The sequence below is a fragment of the Capricornis sumatraensis genome, chromosome 5 (assembly GCF_032405125.1).
Source record: "Capricornis sumatraensis isolate serow.1 chromosome 5, serow.2, whole genome shotgun sequence".
NCBI lineage: Eukaryota > Metazoa > Chordata > Mammalia > Artiodactyla > Bovidae > Capricornis > Capricornis sumatraensis.
In genome coordinates, this window is record NC_091073.1 from 121,335,110 (window position 1) to 121,354,877 (window position 19,768).

General features: G+C 54.1%; 1 protein-coding gene across 3 annotated transcripts in view; it reads left to right on the forward strand.

The window, feature by feature from the left end:
* DPP6 (dipeptidyl peptidase like 6) overlaps positions 1-19,768 on the forward strand; it is a 799,813-nt gene that overhangs the window by 756,620 nt on the left and 23,425 nt on the right. For all 3 annotated transcript variants that reach the window (XM_068972565.1, XM_068972566.1, XM_068972567.1), the window contains one exon: positions 11,836-11,883. In XM_068972565.1, coding sequence (XP_068828666.1) covers positions 11,836-11,883 — 48 coding nt within the window. The remainder of the gene's footprint in view (positions 1-11,835; positions 11,884-19,768) is intronic.

The window sequence follows — 19,768 nt, forward strand, 5'->3', positions numbered from 1 at the left end:
AGAGAGCCTCTTGATGAAAGAGGAGAGTGAAAAAGTTGGCTTAAAGCTCAACATTCAAAAAACTAAGGTCATGGCATCCAGTCCCATGTCTTCATGGCAAACAAATGGGGAAACAATGGAAACAGGGAAAGATTTTATTTTCTTGGGCTCCAAAATCATTGCAGATGCTGACTATGGCCATGAAATTAAAAAACGCTTACTTCTTGGAAGAAAAGGTATGACAAACCTAGAGAGCATATAAAAAGCAGAGACATTACTTTGCCAACTAAGGTAGATATAGTCAGAGGTAGGTTTTTCCAGTGGTCACGTATGGATGTGAGAGTTGGACTGTGAAGAAGGCTGAGCACTGAAGAATTGATGCTTTTGAACTGTGGTCTTGGAGAAGACTCTTGAGAGTCCCTTGGACATCAAGGAGATCCAACCAGTCCATCCTAAAGGAAATCAGTCCTGAGAGTTCATTGGAAGGCCTGATGCTGAAGCTGAAACTCTGATACTTTGGCCAGTTGATGTGAAGAGCTGACTCATTTGAAAAGACCTTGATGCTGGGAAAGATTGAAGGTGAGAGGAGAAAGGGTCGGCAAAGGATGAGATGGTTAGATGGCATCACCAACTCAATGGACATGAATGAGTTTGCGCAAACTCCAGAAGATGGTGAAGTACAGGGAAGCCTGGAGTGCTGCAGTTCATGGGGTTGCAAAGAGTTGGACACGACTGAGCAACTGAATAACATCAAAAGGCAGATAGTTCCTAAAACCTAACACTTCTGTGGATTGGTTTCCCGAAGATGCTAGCTGACTTTGGGGAGTGTACAGAGGCCCCTCCCATTTTATTACTGGGGTGGTTTCTCTTACTTTGCCTGTGATGTTCCTGACATGTGACACGTAATTTCTCGAGCAGGAGGGCACATGTGACTGTGAAAGGTTAACATGACACTTTTCACCACGTTTGTGAGCAGGTGAAGCCACCCCCAATCCCCGTGAAGCCCTCTGAGCGATGCTTCTTCCCCTGCCACATGGGACGTATGGTCACTTTCAAGTGGCCCCATGAACCTGGACTGAAGCAGGACTCAGTGCTGTGAGGCATGGCAGGGGAGCCCCCAGATCCCACGCTCGATGTCAGCTATGACAAGGCTTCAAAGTCAAACACAACAATATCCATCTGCAGTGTTGACGAGGAAGTCACATCTTTGGGAACAAACGTTTTCATTCTCTGCGGTAGTTCTGGGAAGCTTGGCTAGCCCCCTCCTTGTTAGTCTGATAATATCATCTCGACGTGTGAACCTTGTGCATGAAGCATACATGATTCACGGACCGGCAGATAAAGAGGTCCGGATGCTGCGCCCAGCAGGGCCGTGGCCCGTCTTCTGCGCTGGCTGGAGCCTTCCTGCACTCTCCCAGCTGGCTGCTGGCCTTTGAACCATTCATCCGTGCTCAAGAGAGATTCGGGCCATGATCGCCAGACTGCCTGCGTCTCTGTTGCTCACGTACCACGAGTGTAGCTTCTGGCGGGAATTACCCGTCACGCACATTCCTCTGAGGACCCAGATGAGAGCAGTGAGGACAGGCACTGTCTCTACGGTTCCCTTTTAGTCTGATGGCTTTTTCCTCTCCGGTCCGTGCCATTTCTCATCACTTTATTCTCGTCTGCCACTGTTGCGTCTCTCCATCCAGTCGAGCAGGTATAAACTCACGTTCTGAAATGAACGGGACTGGAGACCGGAGACAGAAACAAATAAGTACCTTCTGTATGCAAGTCTGTGATGCACTTCAAAGGTTTTCCGTTTATAATTTGAATTTCTCCCCATCTGGCACCAGGATCTTTATCGACCAGAACTACCTTATGGGTTGGTTCTGAATTTGCTTGCTTCAGTGTGGATATTTTCCCGCTTGGAAACAATATAAACTTGGAACTCAGATTTTTTTTTTTTAACTTGAGCCAAAATAGTCTCTGTCACTACCCGGAGTTTTTAAAAGACCAAATGTTGTTTTTATGGCAGTTGTGTCTTTGTAAGCAAAGGCTGAGCAAACAGAACTGTCTTTGCGCAATTTCAGTTTGAGCAAAGGGACAGCCGCTGAGACACACTTAACCTACCAAGGACGCAAGAAATCTCCGGAAGGGGCAAGGAGACTCCTAGTATTAATAAATATTTTTGTGACTGCACATGTGTGTTCACAGGTGGCTGCTCACATGAGTCTAGGCGTGTGTGCATGAGTGTGTCAATAGGTGAACACATGGAGAGTCGAGTGTTTCATGAATGACCTGATTGACAGAGACATTTACAGTGGAACATGTCCTATGTCCTGGGATGAGCCGAAAGGGGATGACAGGGAAGGGATGCTAAGAGGGAGCAGACAGGTGGTCCTGCTTCTCCATCGGCCCCTTCCTGCCCCTCCCCACCTTCCGCGTCAGGCTGAGAGCATCGCCTCCTCCTGGGCACAGGTGTGGAGCGTCTCCCCTCCCCAGGGTCCGCGTTTGCATGTTATAGGGAAGCTGCAGTCGATCACAGCATCCTAACGCCTGTGCAGCCAGGCTGCCTCGGCCTCCTGGAGCCAGTGCGGGGAGGCAGCACCCAGCCCTGCACCTGACAGCCCCCCAGAGTGGTGGTGTCATCATTTTTGCTGTTCCTCTTATTAAGAATAGACCTGAGCCACCCTGTATTCCACAGCTGGGACCCAGGTGAGAAACACCCCTTGGCTGGAACCACAAGTAGCTGGTGGCCGAGCTGACCCAGACGGAACTGGGGACCAGGTCCTGACTCCTGGGTCCGTGTGCGGACCTCGGAACGGCGCACCTTCTTCCGGGGACTGTTTCTGTGCCTGGCTGTCTTCCTCTGCTAGCCTCTGCGCTCCCTGGTGGCGAGTCCTCTGTCTTCTTCTGTCTCTCCCCCCGGGACCTGGCCCTGCTGCCTGAACATGGTAGAGTCTCCTTATATGTTTGTCGGGTTGAATCACATGCAAAGTAAGAAGAAACTGCAGACAGGAGCTGTTGGAAGGACAGCAGGTAAACAGAGCGCTGTCGGGCTCTGACCGTCTAGAGAGATTGGGGCCACGGTAGTCTGTGCAGCGACAGGCGGGAGGGCGGGACCGCAGGCAGCAGTGCAAGCTGCTGCTGTTCAAAGCAGCGCATTTAATCAGGTGGCTGTTGGCTGGATGCAAGTGAGATCATTTGGAAGAGGAAGAAAAGTAAGGAAAGCCAACTTAAACTTCAGTGGTGAAGCCCCTCCGAAGGCTGTTCAGTAAAGGTGTCCTTAATTGTTTAAAATGAGCATAGCAGGCTCCCCTTTAAGCATTGCATGCTCCCCAGGGTCATGTGTGTGGGCCTCCTGCGTTTAGCATGTTTCTTCTCCTCTTACAGAAATCCTCAGCAACACGAACCCAGGTCTGGTCAAACGATCACAAAGCCCAAATATCTTACTCCGAATTGGGAATCTCCTGCTTTTCCCCCGTTTCTTGTGAGTTTGAGTTAGGTATTTTCCTAAATTACCTGCCACATTTTCAGGAGCCCAAGCATCATAGAAATCTCAAAATGATGGGTGATCTTAAAATTCACACAGAGCCGTGGGTTGAGGCTACCTGGCCCAGAGGAGCGTGCGTGATGGCGTGAGAGGAGGAGGACCCAGCGCCTTGACCGCAACACCTATGGACCTGGGGGTGGGGCCTCACAGAGGAGGTGTGAGTAGTTGGATAGGATTAGGTTATAATTAATACGTTTAAATTATACATACAGGCTGCTTTTTAACTTCGGTGTCCACCTACAATGCAGAAGACCTTGGTTCACTCCCTGTGTTGGGAAGATGCCCTGGAGAAGTGAAAGGCTACCCACTCCAGTATTCTGGCCTGGAGATTTCCATGGATGTTATAGTCCATGGGGTCAGAAAGAGTTGGATGTGGCTGAGCGACTTTCACTTTAGATGTAGTTTTTACTTGTATTGTTTCTGTTCGGCTGTTCTAAAGAATGTGACCCAACGTGTGTGCTTGGTCTTGCCAACTCTGTGATGCCACGGGCTGTAGCAGGCTCCCCTATCCGTGGGATTCTCCAGGCAGGGATACTGGAGTGGGTTGCCATTTCCTACCCCAGGGGCTCTTCCAATCCAGGGATCAAACCTGGGTCTCTTGCATCTCCTGCATTGGCAGGCAGGTTCTTTACTACTCCGCTACCTGGGAAGCCCATTCTAAAAAAAAAATTCTATATTAAAATAACTGGAAAGATGACATGGTTGTGATGAGGCTCTCAGAAAACAAGAGAATACAATTCACATCCTGTAAGTAAAGATAGCTACCCTCGCTGCTTAGAGAAAAGGGTTGGGGGTGGCGGGGTTGCTGAGTATCAGCAAGGAAACCACGACCTGAATAAAGCACAGGACCCAGAGGGTGGTCTTAGGGGGCTCTTCTTTAGCTGAGTCTACACTTGCTGCCTTGATACATGACGGCCAAGCATATGCTTAGGAAGCCGTCCTACACGAGCTGCTAATCCACTGAGCAAACGTTTTGTTCAGGACATTAACCCCCAGATTCAGAACAGGTACTGGGATGACTCAGATCCCCGGCCTGAAGATTCGTGTGTGTGTGTGTGTGTGTGTCTGGGGAGTTGTGGGAACTTGGAAGGAGCAGTTATGTCTTTTGAAAGTGGCTTTCATGGTGACAGTTGCCGCTGCTGGTGCCGAGGACACCTTGTGAGGCACACGCCAGGACGGGTGCAGGGCCGCTCGGTGGAGAGCAGCTCCTCTGCTTGCCTCTGTGTGTCACTGCTCTGTGATGCCGCAGCGGTTCCTTCACCTTGCTGGTAGATGTCTGTGTTGTTTATAGTGTCCATCTGTAACAAGTAAGGCTGCTGAGAGTATTCATGTAAGATAGAACTAATTACTAAATAACGATCGCAAGCAGCAACGTGACTGAAGGGACCACGGATGAGACAGGCGGTTTGCAGTCCACACACATCACACATGAATTGCACAGGCAATTGCCCAGCGTCAACCCACTCAAGATTTGGAAAAGGCAGACCAAAGCAACACCAAGATAAACACGTGCCTATAAGGATGGTAAAGGCAAACAAAAGAAAAAAGCAAACAAAAACCCCTCACACACCTTTTTTAAGTTATAGCATAGACCTCCATCCGCCGTTAGCCGTAGGCTGATGCGACCACGTGCTCTGCTGTTACCAGACCACCCTCCCATCACACGTGGTTCACGGCCCCTCCTCTGGAGAGGTTTTCCAGCTCCACCATTGAGGGCACCGGAGTGCGCGTGAACTACGGCCCCAGGCATTTTCTGCAGCTCCCTCTGGTTTCCTGCGGCCGTGGGTGTATAGCTTCCAGATGAAGGCTGCTCTGTCAACCTGGATCCCGGAGGAGGACCAGCACGGCTGCAGCTGACCAGTTCCCCAGGGTATAACACCCACAAGGGTTGAACTCCTGTTGTATTAAAGCACAGAGATTTGGAGGTTTTGTGTTTGAAACCACAAGCCTATTTAGTGAAAACTGACTGTACGGCCTTTTTAATACAGCAATTGCAATGCCATTAGTGAGCTTAACCAGCACAGTCTTACCTGTGTGTGAAGACACGTGTTAGAGGATTTCTGTGACAGCGTTCTTAACAACAACCACAACCACAACAAACCCGAAGGACACAGTGTGAACACCCATGAGCAGGGGGTGGACCAGAGACGCGTGACGTGTCCACAGAGCAGAGCACTGTGCGTCTGTTAGAAATGAAGGCGCCACTTGTGGACGCCATTCCCACCGTCGTGGTGTTGCGGCCTCTAGTGTTCTGCAGCCCGATGTTTCCAATAACATGGCACAGTAAGTCCCCTACATAGCAACTTGCAAGCTGCAGGCTTTCAAAGATGCACACGTGCGTCCCGTCAGCGTCAGGCGTGGGTGGCCCGCAGCTCGCCCTCCGCCTCCCGTCGCTGACCATCCTTTGGCTCCCCCGGCTCCCGCCGCCCCTCCCTCCTCCACTCATTCTCGCCTGTTCACGGATGCCAGCCGCTGCGTGCCAGCTGTTGTGCTGGACCGCTGTGCTTTTCCAGGCACTGTCCTGTGAGATTAAACATATTTTGTTTATTTTTCTGTGTTTTTTTAATGTATTATTTGTGTGAAAAGAATTATAAACCTATTACAGCATAGTATTATGTAGCCCCACTGTGTCAGGTGCCTTGGCTAACTTTGTTGGACTTAGGAATGTGCTCTCTGACTATAGCTCGATCGTATGTATGGGAAGCATTTTCCACATTTGCCCATGTGCACAGGTGTCCCCTACTCATCTCCTGCACTCTGCGGTCTTCCCCTGGGTGGACAGAATGCGTTCATGGGGTCCCTCCCCTGCCCACGGCTGGCCGGACAGCTCTTGCTCAGATGCAGTGGCGGTGAAGAGCCATCTCCATGCCTCCGTGTGTCTGTGCACAGGGCCCGCTCTGAGACGAGGCCCGGTGGTGGAACCCTCTGGTCGTGGGTCAGGGATCGTCAGGTTTCACAGCTGTGGCTGAGTCTTCCCCCCAGGTGGCTATGCCCACTCACCTGCTGGGCACTTGGCCTCATCGTCCTGCTGTTGTCAGACTAGATATCAAGACAGTTCAAACACTGAGGTGTGCGTATGTGGCGTATGTATTATTAGTAACACATTTTTGCCGTTTTTCAGTAGCTCAGTCGTGTCTGACTCTTTATGACCCCATGGACTGCAGCACACCAGGCCTCCCTGTCCGTCACCAACTCCCAGAGCCTACTCAGACTCATGTCCATCGAGTCCGTGATGCCATCCAACCATCTCATCCTCTGTCATCCCTTTCTCCTCCCACCTTCAATCTTTCCCAGCATCAGGGTCTTTTTCAGTGAGTCAGTTTTTCACAGCAGGTGGCCAAAGTATTGGAGCTTCAGCTTCAGCATCAATCCCTCCAATGAGTATTCAGGACTGATTTTCTTTAGGATGGACTGGCTTGATCTCCCTGCAGTCCAATTGACTCTCAAGAGTCTTCTCCAACACCACAGTTCAAAAGCATCAATTCTTCGGTGCTCGGCTTTCCTTATGGTCCAGCTCTCACATCCGTACATGAGTAGTGGAAAAACGCATTTTTGCCACATGATATTGTTTGGTTACCACCTATCATGTAACAATCAGTTCAGTTCAGTTCAGGCCCTCAGTCATGTCTAACTCTTTGTGACCCCACGAATTGCAGCATGCCAGGCCTCCCTGTCCATCACCATCTCCCAGAGTTCACTCAAACTCACGGCCATAGAGTCGGTGATGCCATCCAGCCATCTCATCCTCGGTCGTCCCCTTCTCCTCCTGCCCCCAATCCCTCCCAGCATCAGAGCCTTTTCCAATGAGTCAACTCTTCGCATGAGGTGGCCAAAGTCTTGGAGTTTCAGCTTTAGCATCAGTCCTTCCAAAGAACACCCAGGACTGATCTCCTTTAGAATGGACTGGCTGGATCTCCTTGCAGTCCACGGGACTCTCAAGAGTCTTCTCCAACACCACAGTTCAAAAGCATCAATTCTTCGGCACTCAGCTTTCTTCACAGTCCAATTCTCATATCCATACATGACCAACTGGAAAAACCATAGCCTTGACTAGACGGACCTTTGTTGGCAAAGTAATGTCTCTGCTTTTGAATATGCTATCTGCTGCTGCTGCTAAGTCACTTCAGTCGTGTCCGACTCTGTACGACCCCATAGACGGCAGCCCACCAGGCTTCCCCGTCCCTGGGATTCTCCAGGCAAGAACACTGGAGTGGGTTGCTATTTCCTTCTCCAATGTAGGAAAGTGAAAAGCGAAAGTGAAGTCACTCAGTCGTGCCCGACCCTCAGCGACCGCATGGACTGCAGCCTTCCAGGCTCCTCCATCCATGGCATTTTCCAGGCAAGAGTGCTGGAGTGGGGTACCATTGCCTTCTCCAGAATATGCTATCTAGGTTGATCATGACTTTCCTCCCAAGGAGTAAGCATCTTTTAATTTCATGACTGCAGTCACCATCTGCAGTGATTTTGGAGCCCCTCAAAATAAAGTCTGACACTGTTTCCACTGTTTCCCCATCTATTTCCCATGAAGTGATGGGACCGGATGCCATGATCTTCGTTTTCTGAATGTTGAGCTTTAAGCCAACTTTTTCACTCTCCTCTTTCACTTTCCTGAAGAGGCTTTTTAGTTCCTCTTCACTTTCTGCCATAAGGGTGGTGTTATCTGCATATCTGAGGTTATTGATATTTCTCCCAGCAATCTTGATTCCAGCTTGTGCTTCTTCCAGTCCAGCATTTCTCATGATGTACTCTGCATAGAAGTTAAATAAGCAGGGTGACAATATACAGCCTTGACATACTCCTTTTCCTATTTGGAAGCAGTCGGTTGTTCCATATCCAGTTCTAACTGTTGCTTCCTGACCTGCATACAGATTTCTCAAGAGTCAGGTCAGGTGGTCTGGTATTCCCATCTCTTTCAGAATTTTCCACAGTTTATTGTGATCCACACGGTCAGAGGCTTTGGCATAGTCAATAAAGCAGAGTTAGATGTTTTTCTGGAACTCTCTTGCTTTTTCCATGATCCAGTGGATGTTGGCAATTTGATCTCTGGTTCCTCTGCCTTTTCTAAAACCAGCTTGAACATCAGGAAGTTCACGGTTCATGTATTGCTGAAGCCTGGCTTGGACAATATTGACCATTACTTTACTAGTCTTTTAAATACAAATGGAAATGATAAATACTAACTCCAAGATAAGTCAACCTCTGGGAAGGGAGCAGACTGAGATTAGGAGACACAGGTGACCTCAAATCTGTGTGTTCAGTTTTCTCTTTAAAAAGTGAGGCAATGTGCTATAACTTAAAGTTTCGATAAAGCTGCATATTTACATGAAAGGTTTTTTTTATGTTTGAAATAATTGATTATTTGTAAATTTGACCACCTACACGCAGAGAATATTAGAGTGGGTGGCCATTCCCTTCTCTGGGGATCTTCCCAACCCAGGGATCAAACCCAGGTCTCTCGCATTGCAGGCGGATTCTCCACCAGCTGAGCCAGCAGGGAAGCCCAACATGCAGGAAACACTTTAGGACATTTTAGAATCATTTAGGTTACTTCTGGAAGTGGGGTGAGAAGGACCTTTACCTGTCACTTTATCCCTTTCTGTGGTGTTTGAATTTTTTTAGAAACATGTGCCAAGTTCACTGGGCTTCCCAGGGGGCTCAGTGGTAAAGAAACCATCTGCCAGCGCAGGAGACATAAGAGACTTGGGTTCCATCCCTGGGTTGGGAAGATCCCCTGGAGGAGCGCATGGCAACCCACTACAGGATTCTTGCCTGGAGAATCCCATGGACAGAGGAGCCTGGCGGGCTGCAGTCCATGGGGTCACAAAGAGTCGGACACGCCTGAGGGAACTTAGCATACACGCACGTATCAAGTTCATGCATTTGAAAATAAGAAGGGCCCCATCCAGGCTCAGCAACTTCCCTGCTGCACTGCTGGGACAGAAGACTTAAAGCTCTCAAAGCCTGTGTTTTCTCATCTGCAAAATACGGTTGGAAGTGCCTGCTTTGTAGAGCCGCTGGGAGGACTAGGAATTATTCATATAAACACCTAGCAGAGTGCCTTTGACATAGTAGGCACTAAATAAATAATCACTGTTTACATTATTAATAAGAATGGAGGAAGTGCTCTGTTTGCAAACGTACCCTCCCCGAAATGTGCGGAGGAAGGACACGCAGCCTGTCTCTCAGTACCTGCTCTGTTCTCCCCACACACGCCCCGTGGGGAAACAGATCTTCCAGCCCGAAAACTTCTTTTGACCCAATAATTGAAACCCACCGCCTGCCGGCGCTTAGCCCCCTTCAGTGGGTGCCGTCCCTTTAGGCTAAATGCACAGAGTCTCCCAACCCTGCTGCCCCCTCCCCACCCCGGGTCGGAGGCACCTGATTCCGCAAATAAAGAGGCAGGACACCCGGTACCACTTGATTTCAGGTAAACAACAAATGAAGTTTTAGTTGTAAATCCCAGTACCGCCTGGGACATCTTTGTACTGAAAATACGTATTGTTTATCTGGAATTCAAATATAACTGGATAACCTGCATTTGATCTGGGCAGCCTTCCCTATGGGGAAATGGAGGAGGGGCACCTGGTGGGCCAGACGAGGCCCCAGACCTCCTGGGCTTTGTGTCTGGGCCCAGTCCCGGGCAGGGGACGGGCAGTCCACGGCTGCCGTGGCTGCTCTCTCTCGGCCCTGCTGGTCTGGGGGTGCCGCCCCCCCGCCTGGACCAGCCCCTCATCCCTCTCACGGCACCTCGGACCCCACGGCTTCTGTGCCGCATCCTCTCCGGGCCCTGGACTAGGATTCCACTCTGCAGCCTTTGAGCATGGCCGGGGCTCTGAGCTTTGCGGTGGTGGGACCCACACAGACCCCCGGCTCTCATCTCAGCCCCTTGTCACTGGGCCCCTTGGAAGTGGGCAGGGAGTTCTGATGGTGATCCTGGGGAAGCTTCCCAAATAGTCTGAACCCCCAGCTTAGATGCAGCCGCCCCATGAGCTCAGAGCACCCCCGAGTCTCCTGCCTGAGGCAGAGGAACAGCAGGCCCCCCCCCCACCAGCTCCCAGGACACATCCATCCCCCTCTGCCCACTGCCGCCCACCCGCCTTCGCTCCCTCTCTCCCTGCCATCTCCCCAGACCACCAGGGTCAAGGGGCAGCTTCCCCAGCTCCTTCCTCTGTGGTCTGGGGTCCTTCACTCAGCGTTCAGTCCACAGATATGTGATCAAGCCCCAACTGTGTTCCAAACACCACTCTAGATGCTGGAGATACTGGCAATAAATAAGACCAAGGTTCAGAATTTGTTCATATAAATTCTAGGGCTTCTGTTCTGGTGCAGTTGAAGTGAACAGTGAACACATATGCTGAAAATCCATACTCTGGGGTCCGACGTCATGCCAAGAGGCAGCACTCTGTAAAGAAGAGGGGGAGGGGGCTGGGCAGAGGGGGTGGGAGCTTCTCCTGCATTGGGAGTTGGGGGCGTGGAGGAGGTGTGTGGGCAGAGACTCAGTGAAGACAAAGCCCGTGTCTGGGAGCAGAGACTTCAGGCAGAGAGGACATAGGCTGGGGCGGGGTGGGGGACAAGCCTGGCGCCCTTCACATCCCGCGGGAAGGCCCCCCACCACACTGCCAGGTGGAACAGGAGTGCAGAGAAGGCGCAGAGATGGGGCTGGAAAATCCACGCCTGCCTCTCAGTATGCCTTCAGAATATCTGAAAAGTAAGTCTGGGAGCCCTTTTCTCTTGCCGGACTCTCCTTTTGCTAAAAAGGGTAACAAAGTTGACCTACAGATTCGACCCACAGCTGGCCAGGCCCCCTTCTCACTCCAGGCCTGCAGCTTCGGGACAACCTAAGAGCCGAAAGCTGCATCAGGGACCAGGGAAACGGCTGAACACTTGCACAGTGATCGTGTTACCCTAGAAGTGTTAACCAGGCATTCCGGGAGACAGGAGGGGAGGGCTTCCCCCGGGAGGAGCCAGCAAGGCGGCCTCGAAGGGTGACTCAGGACAGAGGCCGTAGATTGACCGGAACTCAGTGGAAACCCTGAAGGACTGCCTGGAGGGTCACAGGGAAAGTGTAAGGGCATCGATGTTTTCTGTCATCACAACCCTCTAAAATCATGCGCTTCTACTTGGGTTCCTTGTAACTGACACAGATGCAAACTTAGGAAGACGTGCCCTTAACCCCCAGGGACCTGGCCTCTGCCGTCCATGCTTCCAGCCCTCCGTGGGGCCTGGCGCCCAGAGCCCCACGGAGCACGTGGCGACCAAGGCTCGCTTCTCTTTCGTTCTCAGCGAAACTCATGGCCTCCTTGTCTCTCTACCCTCTGCAGGTCCTGGGGTCCCCACGGTGACCGTGCACAACACGACCGATAAGAAAAGTAAGTGCTCCTTGGTCTTGTCTTAAATCTCCCTGCGACGTGGGGAGGGGAAGTGGAAAGACTTTAAGAGATGATCCAGGCGCGGTTTCTGTTTGGAGACCGTGATGGTCGTGTCCTAGCAGCTCCAGATGGACCTGCGTCCCCAGTACTGTTAGGTGTGATGGACGTGAAGATCTCCCGGCCAGTGAGGGCACGCAGGCCGCAGGTGCCGAGGCCTAGAGGCCGCCTGGGGTGAGCCAGCCTTGTCTGCGACCCCCTAGGCAGAGCCCCACCCAAGGCGGAACCTGAGCTGCACAGACGTGCACAGCCAGTGCTGGGCTCTCCAGCCGGGCCTGCCGCGCCCTCCCGGCTCTGGGAGCCCCCCACCGCGGGCTGAGGCTCCGTGGACGCCTCCAGCCCATCTGCCTCTGTGGTCTGGGGGCACCTGCCTGGCACAGGGGCCTTCACCCCTAGGCCGCTGCAGCGGTGGAGCTTCCCAGAGACTCTCAAGGACCCACACACCTGGGGTGACAAGCTGCGCACATGTGTGTTCACAGAAAAAGGTGGAAACCATGGGAGCAGGCGGACCGGCAGGAGAGCTCAAAAGTCAGGAGCCCTCGGCCTTGGTCGCTCCCTGCCTCGGCCCTCCTCTGCCCTAATTCCCCAGGAGTCTGAGCCTCCATTCCCCCCGACCTGTCCCCCTTCCTGGGCACCAGCACCCCCGGTGTGCCAGCCCTGGCAGGACCCTGCTCAGCACACCCCCTCATACAGCCCCAACTCACACAGTTCCTTTAATTCTCTCAGCAAGGGACTGCTACTGTCTCGATGGCAGGGTTTCAGGCACCAGGGAGAGTTGCTTAGGGGGAAAGTTTCGAAAAGGAGGTCGCCAGCAGCACATTTAGACAGAAATCCAAAATTAAAGATCAATAACAGTGAAATCAAAAGTAAATAATTAAATCATTTAAATGCAAAGGAAAAAAAAAGCCAGAAAATGGATGTGAGAGTGGATGGATACAGAGTGCATTCCTTATATATATTCATTAGTGTGCTCCGCGCCAGACGCTGACACCACAGGAATATCTGAGGGTGCCACCTGGAAGATAAGACCCGGAGGTCGCAGTTCCCAATGGTGCATCAGAGCCGCAGCGTGGAGTTCAGCCTCCAGGTGCTGCGGTGGGGAGTCTGCAGGGGGGCTTTCCTGGGTGTTTAACTCCTGACTCATTGGAAAAGACCCTGATGCTGGGAGGGACTGGGGGCAGGAGGAGAAGGGGACCGACCGAGGATGAGATGGCTGGATGGCATCATGGACTCGATGGACGTGAGTCTGAGTGAACTCCGGGAGTTGGTGATGGACAGGGAGGCCTGGCATGCTGCAGTCCATGGGGTCACAAAGAGTCAGACATGACTGAGCATCTGAATTGAACTGAGCTAACTCCTGACGGGTCTCAGGTCGGCTCCGGAGCCTCCCATCCCGTCTTGTCCCTCACTGCGTCAGCACAGAACACAGTGCCCCCGGGTTTGGGTCTGTCTGTTGAACTGGGCGTGCTGCCCCCAGGCGGGAGTGGAGCTGATGCCCTGGTTCCCGAGCCTCTCCCTGCCCGAGACGCAGAGGAGGTGCTTGGGAGGCCCATCAAAGCCTTCTGGCGCCTCTGCCGAAGTCCACACAATATGCCTGCCCCGCCAAGGCTGCACCATGACTATCTTCCAGACCAGGGCAGGTCTGGGGCCCAGAGACCTTAGGAGTTGAGGTGATGGAGACAGTGACCTGGGCCAGCCTCACAGAGCCGGCCACGAGCCGGAGCCACTGCTGCAGATTCTCTGCGTGTTCTAACCCGTCTTCTCCCCCTGCCACCCGGGGGGGCAGGCACTCCCATCACCCCAGAACTGACCAGGAGACCCGAGGCAGAGGGGCACACCTGGCATGCGCCCAGCCGGAGAGTGCTGGTCCCGCCTCGAGCCGGCAGCGGGGACTCAGCCCGCCCCCACCTCAGAGCACAGCACTGACCAGCAGCCTTGCGGCCAGTGTGGCCAGGGGGCTGCTCAGGCCCAGCAGCTCTGTCCTGCATCCGCCCCGAGACAGGCCAGGGCAGGCAGGCCGCCCCCCACTCCCGCCGCACACCCCTGCCTCCAAGCCGGCCGGGCGACCACAGCCTCATCCTCTCCCTGCTCCAGAGACCCTTGCCCTGCAGTGAACCCCGCTCAGCCTCGGTGTGCAGTTGGCGGGGCGGGGAGAGCTATGAGCAGGGGGCAGATTCTGGGGGAGGGCTCTGCAGTCAGCAGGACTGAACCTTTAAACTGCACCCTGAATGCTTAATCCCCATTGGGACCATGCTCACCATTTTTTACATAATCGAGTGACCACCTAATATCAAGGGCTGGCCTCCCTGCGGCTTCCTGGACATTCCTGGGCGCCCATCTCGCAGCAGCTCACCCGAGCTCACACGGCCAGGCCGGGCCAGACCTTATTCACGCAAGCCCAAGCACGAGGCCGTGACCTTGGGGCCCACTCCGGTCACCGGGACGGAGGCCTTTATTCTGCTGCCCACCTGAGTGACCTGCTTACAGCCACAGCCTCCCCAAAGGTCCCTCCAAAAGCCGCCCCAGCTAACCTGACACAACACTGAGTCCCTGCTGGTCTTTGAGCCCCAAGTAGAGCCCAGGGCCACCCGACTCGTCTGGAAGGCGGTTCCAACCGGTGTGCAGGTGGGGAGACGGATGTGAGGGCCACCCGCCCACAGCCCAGCAGCCCAAGGGCAACCGGGCCCTGGGGGATGGCCTTTAGAGAGAGACGCTTGGGGAGCCTGGACAACCAGCCTGTGGCCTGCGTTGTGCGACAGCCCCAGGCAGACAGGCCATGGCAGGCAGGGCCCCAGAAGGTCCCGTCCGTCTCTGAAGGCAGCAGCCATTTCCCGGATTCCTGCCCCACTCTGGAACTTGAAATTACTGTTTCAGAATTCTTTGCCTTCCCCCTCCTCTGCCCCTTGACCCCAGAGCCACCCTGGGACTATCTGATTTCTTTCCCTTTAGAAAATCTTCTTTACAGACAGAGCCTGTGGTGTCACAGATGTGACTCTGAATTATTTAGAAGCTGTTTCCTGAAGAGCGTAATTGTGGTCAGGGCCGGAGCGCACGCATTAGGTGCTGGGTGTTCAGGCTGCTCGGCCCTGGGGTGGCAGAGCCGACAGCCGTGTAAATAGACGCTTTGAGGTGAGCGTGAGGGGCGTGAGCTCGGGGAGAGGGTGTGATCCAGGTGCAGAGGACTGCCAGCCTCCCTGTCTCCCCAACACAGCCCAGCCCGGGTCCAGAGCGCCTGCAGGCGGGTACAGTGTGGTCTGCCCCCGACGGCGCCCACAGCGTCGTGACCACTGCCCCCGGACCCAAGTTCCTGGGCTTCCCAACGCGGCTCCTCCCCCAGAACTCCTGGCCAGCGTCTCTCCCTCCTGCCCCCTCAGTCGGCTTTTTACAAAGAAGCAAAACCACCTTGCGTGCAGCTCTCGTTTGAGACCGTCCCAGCCCGGCGGCTGTCTGGTCCAGTCCACCTGCCCTCGGTCCCCTGCCTGGTGGCCACCCCGCCCTCCCCATCTTCCTCCAGGTGACCACACAGGGGCCTCAGCTGTACCATCAGGCCCGTCAGGAGCTGGGACAACCGATGGGGAGATGTCAGGCGGGATCAGCACAAGTGCGCCTGCCCCCAGCAAGCCCAGAGCTGTCGCCAGGACTCTGGAGGGCAGTGGGTTGGAGGTGCCATGTCCACCGCTACTGCTTCCTGAGCGAGAATGGAGCTGACTGGGTGGGGGCCACACGTGGCCCCTCGTCGGTGCCAGTACTATAACCACACTCCATCACTCTGCCTCCAAGTTGCTTATAATCCTCCTGGAGAGAAACAGGCATGGCAAACAGAACAATGGCCCCCAGACCATGTGGCCACCTTTAGGACTGCATCCGTGCCACACTAGGCTTGAGCTGCACAGCCCCGGGCGGGCACGCCGCCTCTGGGATGCCGCAGTCACTGACACTACAGAGACAGCTGCCTGAAACACGCCAGGAAAGGCCCGGACTACAGGAGGCCTGGAAATCCAGGCGGGTGGCAGACCCCGGCAACGGGGCAGCGCTGCCCAGACCGAGCACCCTCTGTGCCGGCCCTGCCCTTCTGCTGCCGGCAGCAACCTGAGACGGGGAGGGCAGTTCTTCTCTCCTCCAGCCCAGTGGCTCACTGGCTCTTCGACGCTGGTCACTCAGGCCCCCAAATGCAGCCAAGTGGCGATTCCACCAAAGACCTGAGCCAACTGGGTCTCGAACAGCCACAGCCACACGGCGCCTGCACACGGGGGCCCAGCTGGAAGGCAGCCCTCGTGAGCCACCCAGCTTCCTGCAGGCTCACTGTGTCCAGATCTGATAATAGCTAATTCCGTCAAATATTAGAGGGGCTCACATTTAATTAAGGAGCGGCCATTTGTCTGCTCCTGACGGCAGGTCCCCACGGCCCCCACGTCAAAAGAGACTCCTCGGGGAACAAGCCCATCTTTTCTTATTTCCTCCGCCGAGCCCCTGCCCTCTTTGAATGCAATTATGGGAACAAATAAAATGGCTTAACTCTACTCCCCAGTGGGACAGCTAGCTCTCTGCTGATAAAACCGGTTGTGTGGGCAATCATTAAATGAGAAATCTAATATTTAACTAAATTTAATAGTCTGCTGCCATGGCGCCATTCTGTGAAGGGTGGGGTTTTAATACAGAGGGACTAACTATTCACACGCTGTCTGCCAAGGCCGTGTGCCGTCAGAACGCCGTGTACAGTGAGAACACCCAGGGCTCCCTGGTGAAGCCACGGCTCCCATGCCCAGGAGCCAACCAGAAGCTCCACGTTCCGGTGGCAAGTCTGTGTTCTCCTTAGCTCCACGCGAGCCTCGCTCGTAGGCTGCGCGTCAGCCTGAGCACAAAGCTCCCTCAAGCTCAGCTGGCGTCAGCCGTGTCAAATCCCCATGCAGACGTGTGGAGAGAGGTGACAACCAGCCTTGAGTGGCTGCTCCAGGCCTCCTGCCTGCTGATGTCTGCCCGTCCAGGTCGCCCCGCCCCCCTCTCGGAGCTCCGTCCAGCCCCGAGATGTGGGAGCTTGGAGCTGCTTCTCTGCCAGCAAAGGACCCAGCCCTGCTCTTGTCCCCAAGGACGCTCCTTCTGTGTTCCCGCTGGTCCCCTGTCTTCATGCGTCTCCATCCCTCTGGTCTGACCCACAGCCCCACCCGTGCCCCCGAGCCCCTTACCTCCCTACCCCCGGGCTTCTCTTAAGCAGACACAGAGGTCCAGATCATGGGCTGGAGGGCTGAGGCTTCTAGAAGACCCTGTGAGGTCCGTGCTCCGGCTCCTACCATAAGCTTGGGTTTGGGTAGCATCAGTGAAATTAGAAGACGCTTGTTCCTTGGAAGAAGAGCTGTAACAAACCTAGACAGCGTATTAAAGAGCAGAGACTTCACTTTGCCCACAAAGGTCCGTATAGTCAAAGCTATGGTTTTCCCACTAGTCACGTATGAATGGGAGAGTGGGAACACAAAGAAGCCTGAGTGCCAAAGAACTGATGCTTTCAAACTGTGGTGCTGGAGAAGACTCTTGGAGCTCCTTGGACAGCAAGGAGATCAAACCAGTCAATTTTAAAGGCAATCAACCCTGAATATTCACTGGAAGGACTGATGCTGAAGCGCCAATACTTTGACCACCTGATGTGAAGAGCTGACCCATTGGAAAAGACCGTGACGCTGGGAAAGATTGGAGGCAGGAGGAGAAGGGGACGACAGAGGATGAGATGGTTGGATGGCATCACCGACTCAATGGACCTGAGTTTGAGCAAGCTCTGGGAGATAGTGAAGGGTAGAGAAGGCTGACATGCTGTAATCCATGGGGTTGCAAAGAGTCAGACACAACCGTGCGACCGAACAGCAACAGTGAATTTCCTCAGTTCCCAAAATTAAATAATAACCTGGGTGTTCAAACACTGTCAACTTTCAAATCAGTTGGATTGAAATGTGCTTTTGTTGTGTTTTGCTTGGTGTGGGAAGCAGGGGCTAATAGGCCTCGGTTGCTTTGGCTCCTGGCTCCACCACCAAGAGGTCTGACCACCAGGACCCTCAGAGCCCCACGGGGTTTCGGAAACCCCCAGAGGGACCATTCAGTCCTTCCCATGTGGGGAAAGAAAGAAAGCCTCGGGCCAAAACCCAGGCTCGGCTGCCGTGAAGATGCGTCATGTCCCGGGCGTGAGTCAGATTTCCACAGACAGGTCGACTCCTGCTGCTGGAAACTGGTATGTTTGGTCCCTGGGATGGGACTGAGCCCGATGCCCGGCGTGGGAGGGGGCAGCCAGGCCGGTGACCGAGTCTCTGAGAGCTGGTGTAGCGTGGACCTGGAGGGGGACCCGAGAGCGACGGTGGGGGCTTCTCTCGGAGTAGATGACCTTTGACCTGATGGAGGGGAGGAGCCGGGAACACAGAGCAGCAAGTGCGGAGGCGCGGAGGCAGCAGAGAACGTGGGAAATGCCGTTGCTTCCGTCGTCTGGTGGGGCTCTCTCCCGATCGTCCTGCCCTGAGAGAGTGGATAGAGCACGGGGAGGAAATACTTAACACCTCGTAAACCGGCTCCTCTGTGTGCCTGGGACGCTGTGTTAGAGGGCCTAGGCTGTTTGGACTCAGGGAAAACGACTGCTCTCTGCTCTGTTAGGACCGTGGGGCGCTCTCCCCACACTGAGATTGGGGGTCCCCTCCCTCACGTGTCTGTAAGACTGCAAGATTGAGAGGGTGCCACCTCCGGGCTGGGTCTCCAGGTCCCCGAGCTGAGGTCAGGTCTGCCAGGACCTCCGGGCTTCACAGGCGGTGCTAGTGGTAAAGAACCCCCCTGCCAGTGCAGGAGACATTAGAGGTGTGGGTTTGATACCTGGGTCGGGAAGATCCTCTGGAAGAGGAAATAGCAACCCTCTCCAGTATTCTTGCCTGGAGGATCCCATGGACAGAGGAGCCTGGCGGGCTATCCAGCCCATGGAGTTGCAATAGTCAGACACGACTGAGGGACTAAGCATTCACTCACGCGCTGTTTGGACCTCCATGTGTCAACACAGCCCTTGTGGACACACCCTTCCTTTCTCACTTTCTACAAAGGACTGGACTTCTCGCCTGCCAGGTGGTGGGGTCCAACCTCACCATTTTTAAAGCTCCATGTATTTGAGAGGTAGTTTCACCATTTCTCCTCTCACCGTGTCACCAAAGCTAAATATCCAAATACGTGCTCGGCAAACTCATGAAGCGCCTTCTGTCTTGTTTCTTGGCTTGTCACCAGCCCTGGGAACTTTTGGTTGCCTCTGCCCCTGAGGAAGTGTGAGGGTCCTGCTCAGGGTGGTCCCCATGGCCCCACAGAAAGGACACTCACTGCTGGGGGTCCTAAGTGCTGGCTCACCTGCCTGGCCTGTTCTTAAAAGCAGTTATCAGCATGCTTGTGAGACTAGGTTCTTCTTTTAAAAGGTTCACACCCATTTCCAAGTGACTTGTCTACCCAAAGGTCAAGCCCCTTGGAGATAAAACTTCCTTTCGATGTAACCACGAGTTGTCCCCAGGTAGGGTTGCGGGGAGAGAGGAGAAAAGAAGTCATGTGTCAGATGGAGCAGTCGGGGGAAGGGCCAGTTCTGCAGGGGATGGAAGAAGAGGGCTTTTGCAGGGACAGGGTCCCTGCCAAGGCCTTCATGAGCTGGTGCAACGTAAGGGTCTCAGAGCAGCCCCTGAGGGACAGGGAAGGGTGCAGCCACCTCTCTGGCCTGGAGGGAGACAGGCCAGTCCCCCTGCACCCGGACTCACACGGCCGCGCAGCCACCTCAAATGAAGGTATCCAGGGCCAGGCCACCTATGGCTAAGGCAAGAAAGCCAAGTCCACT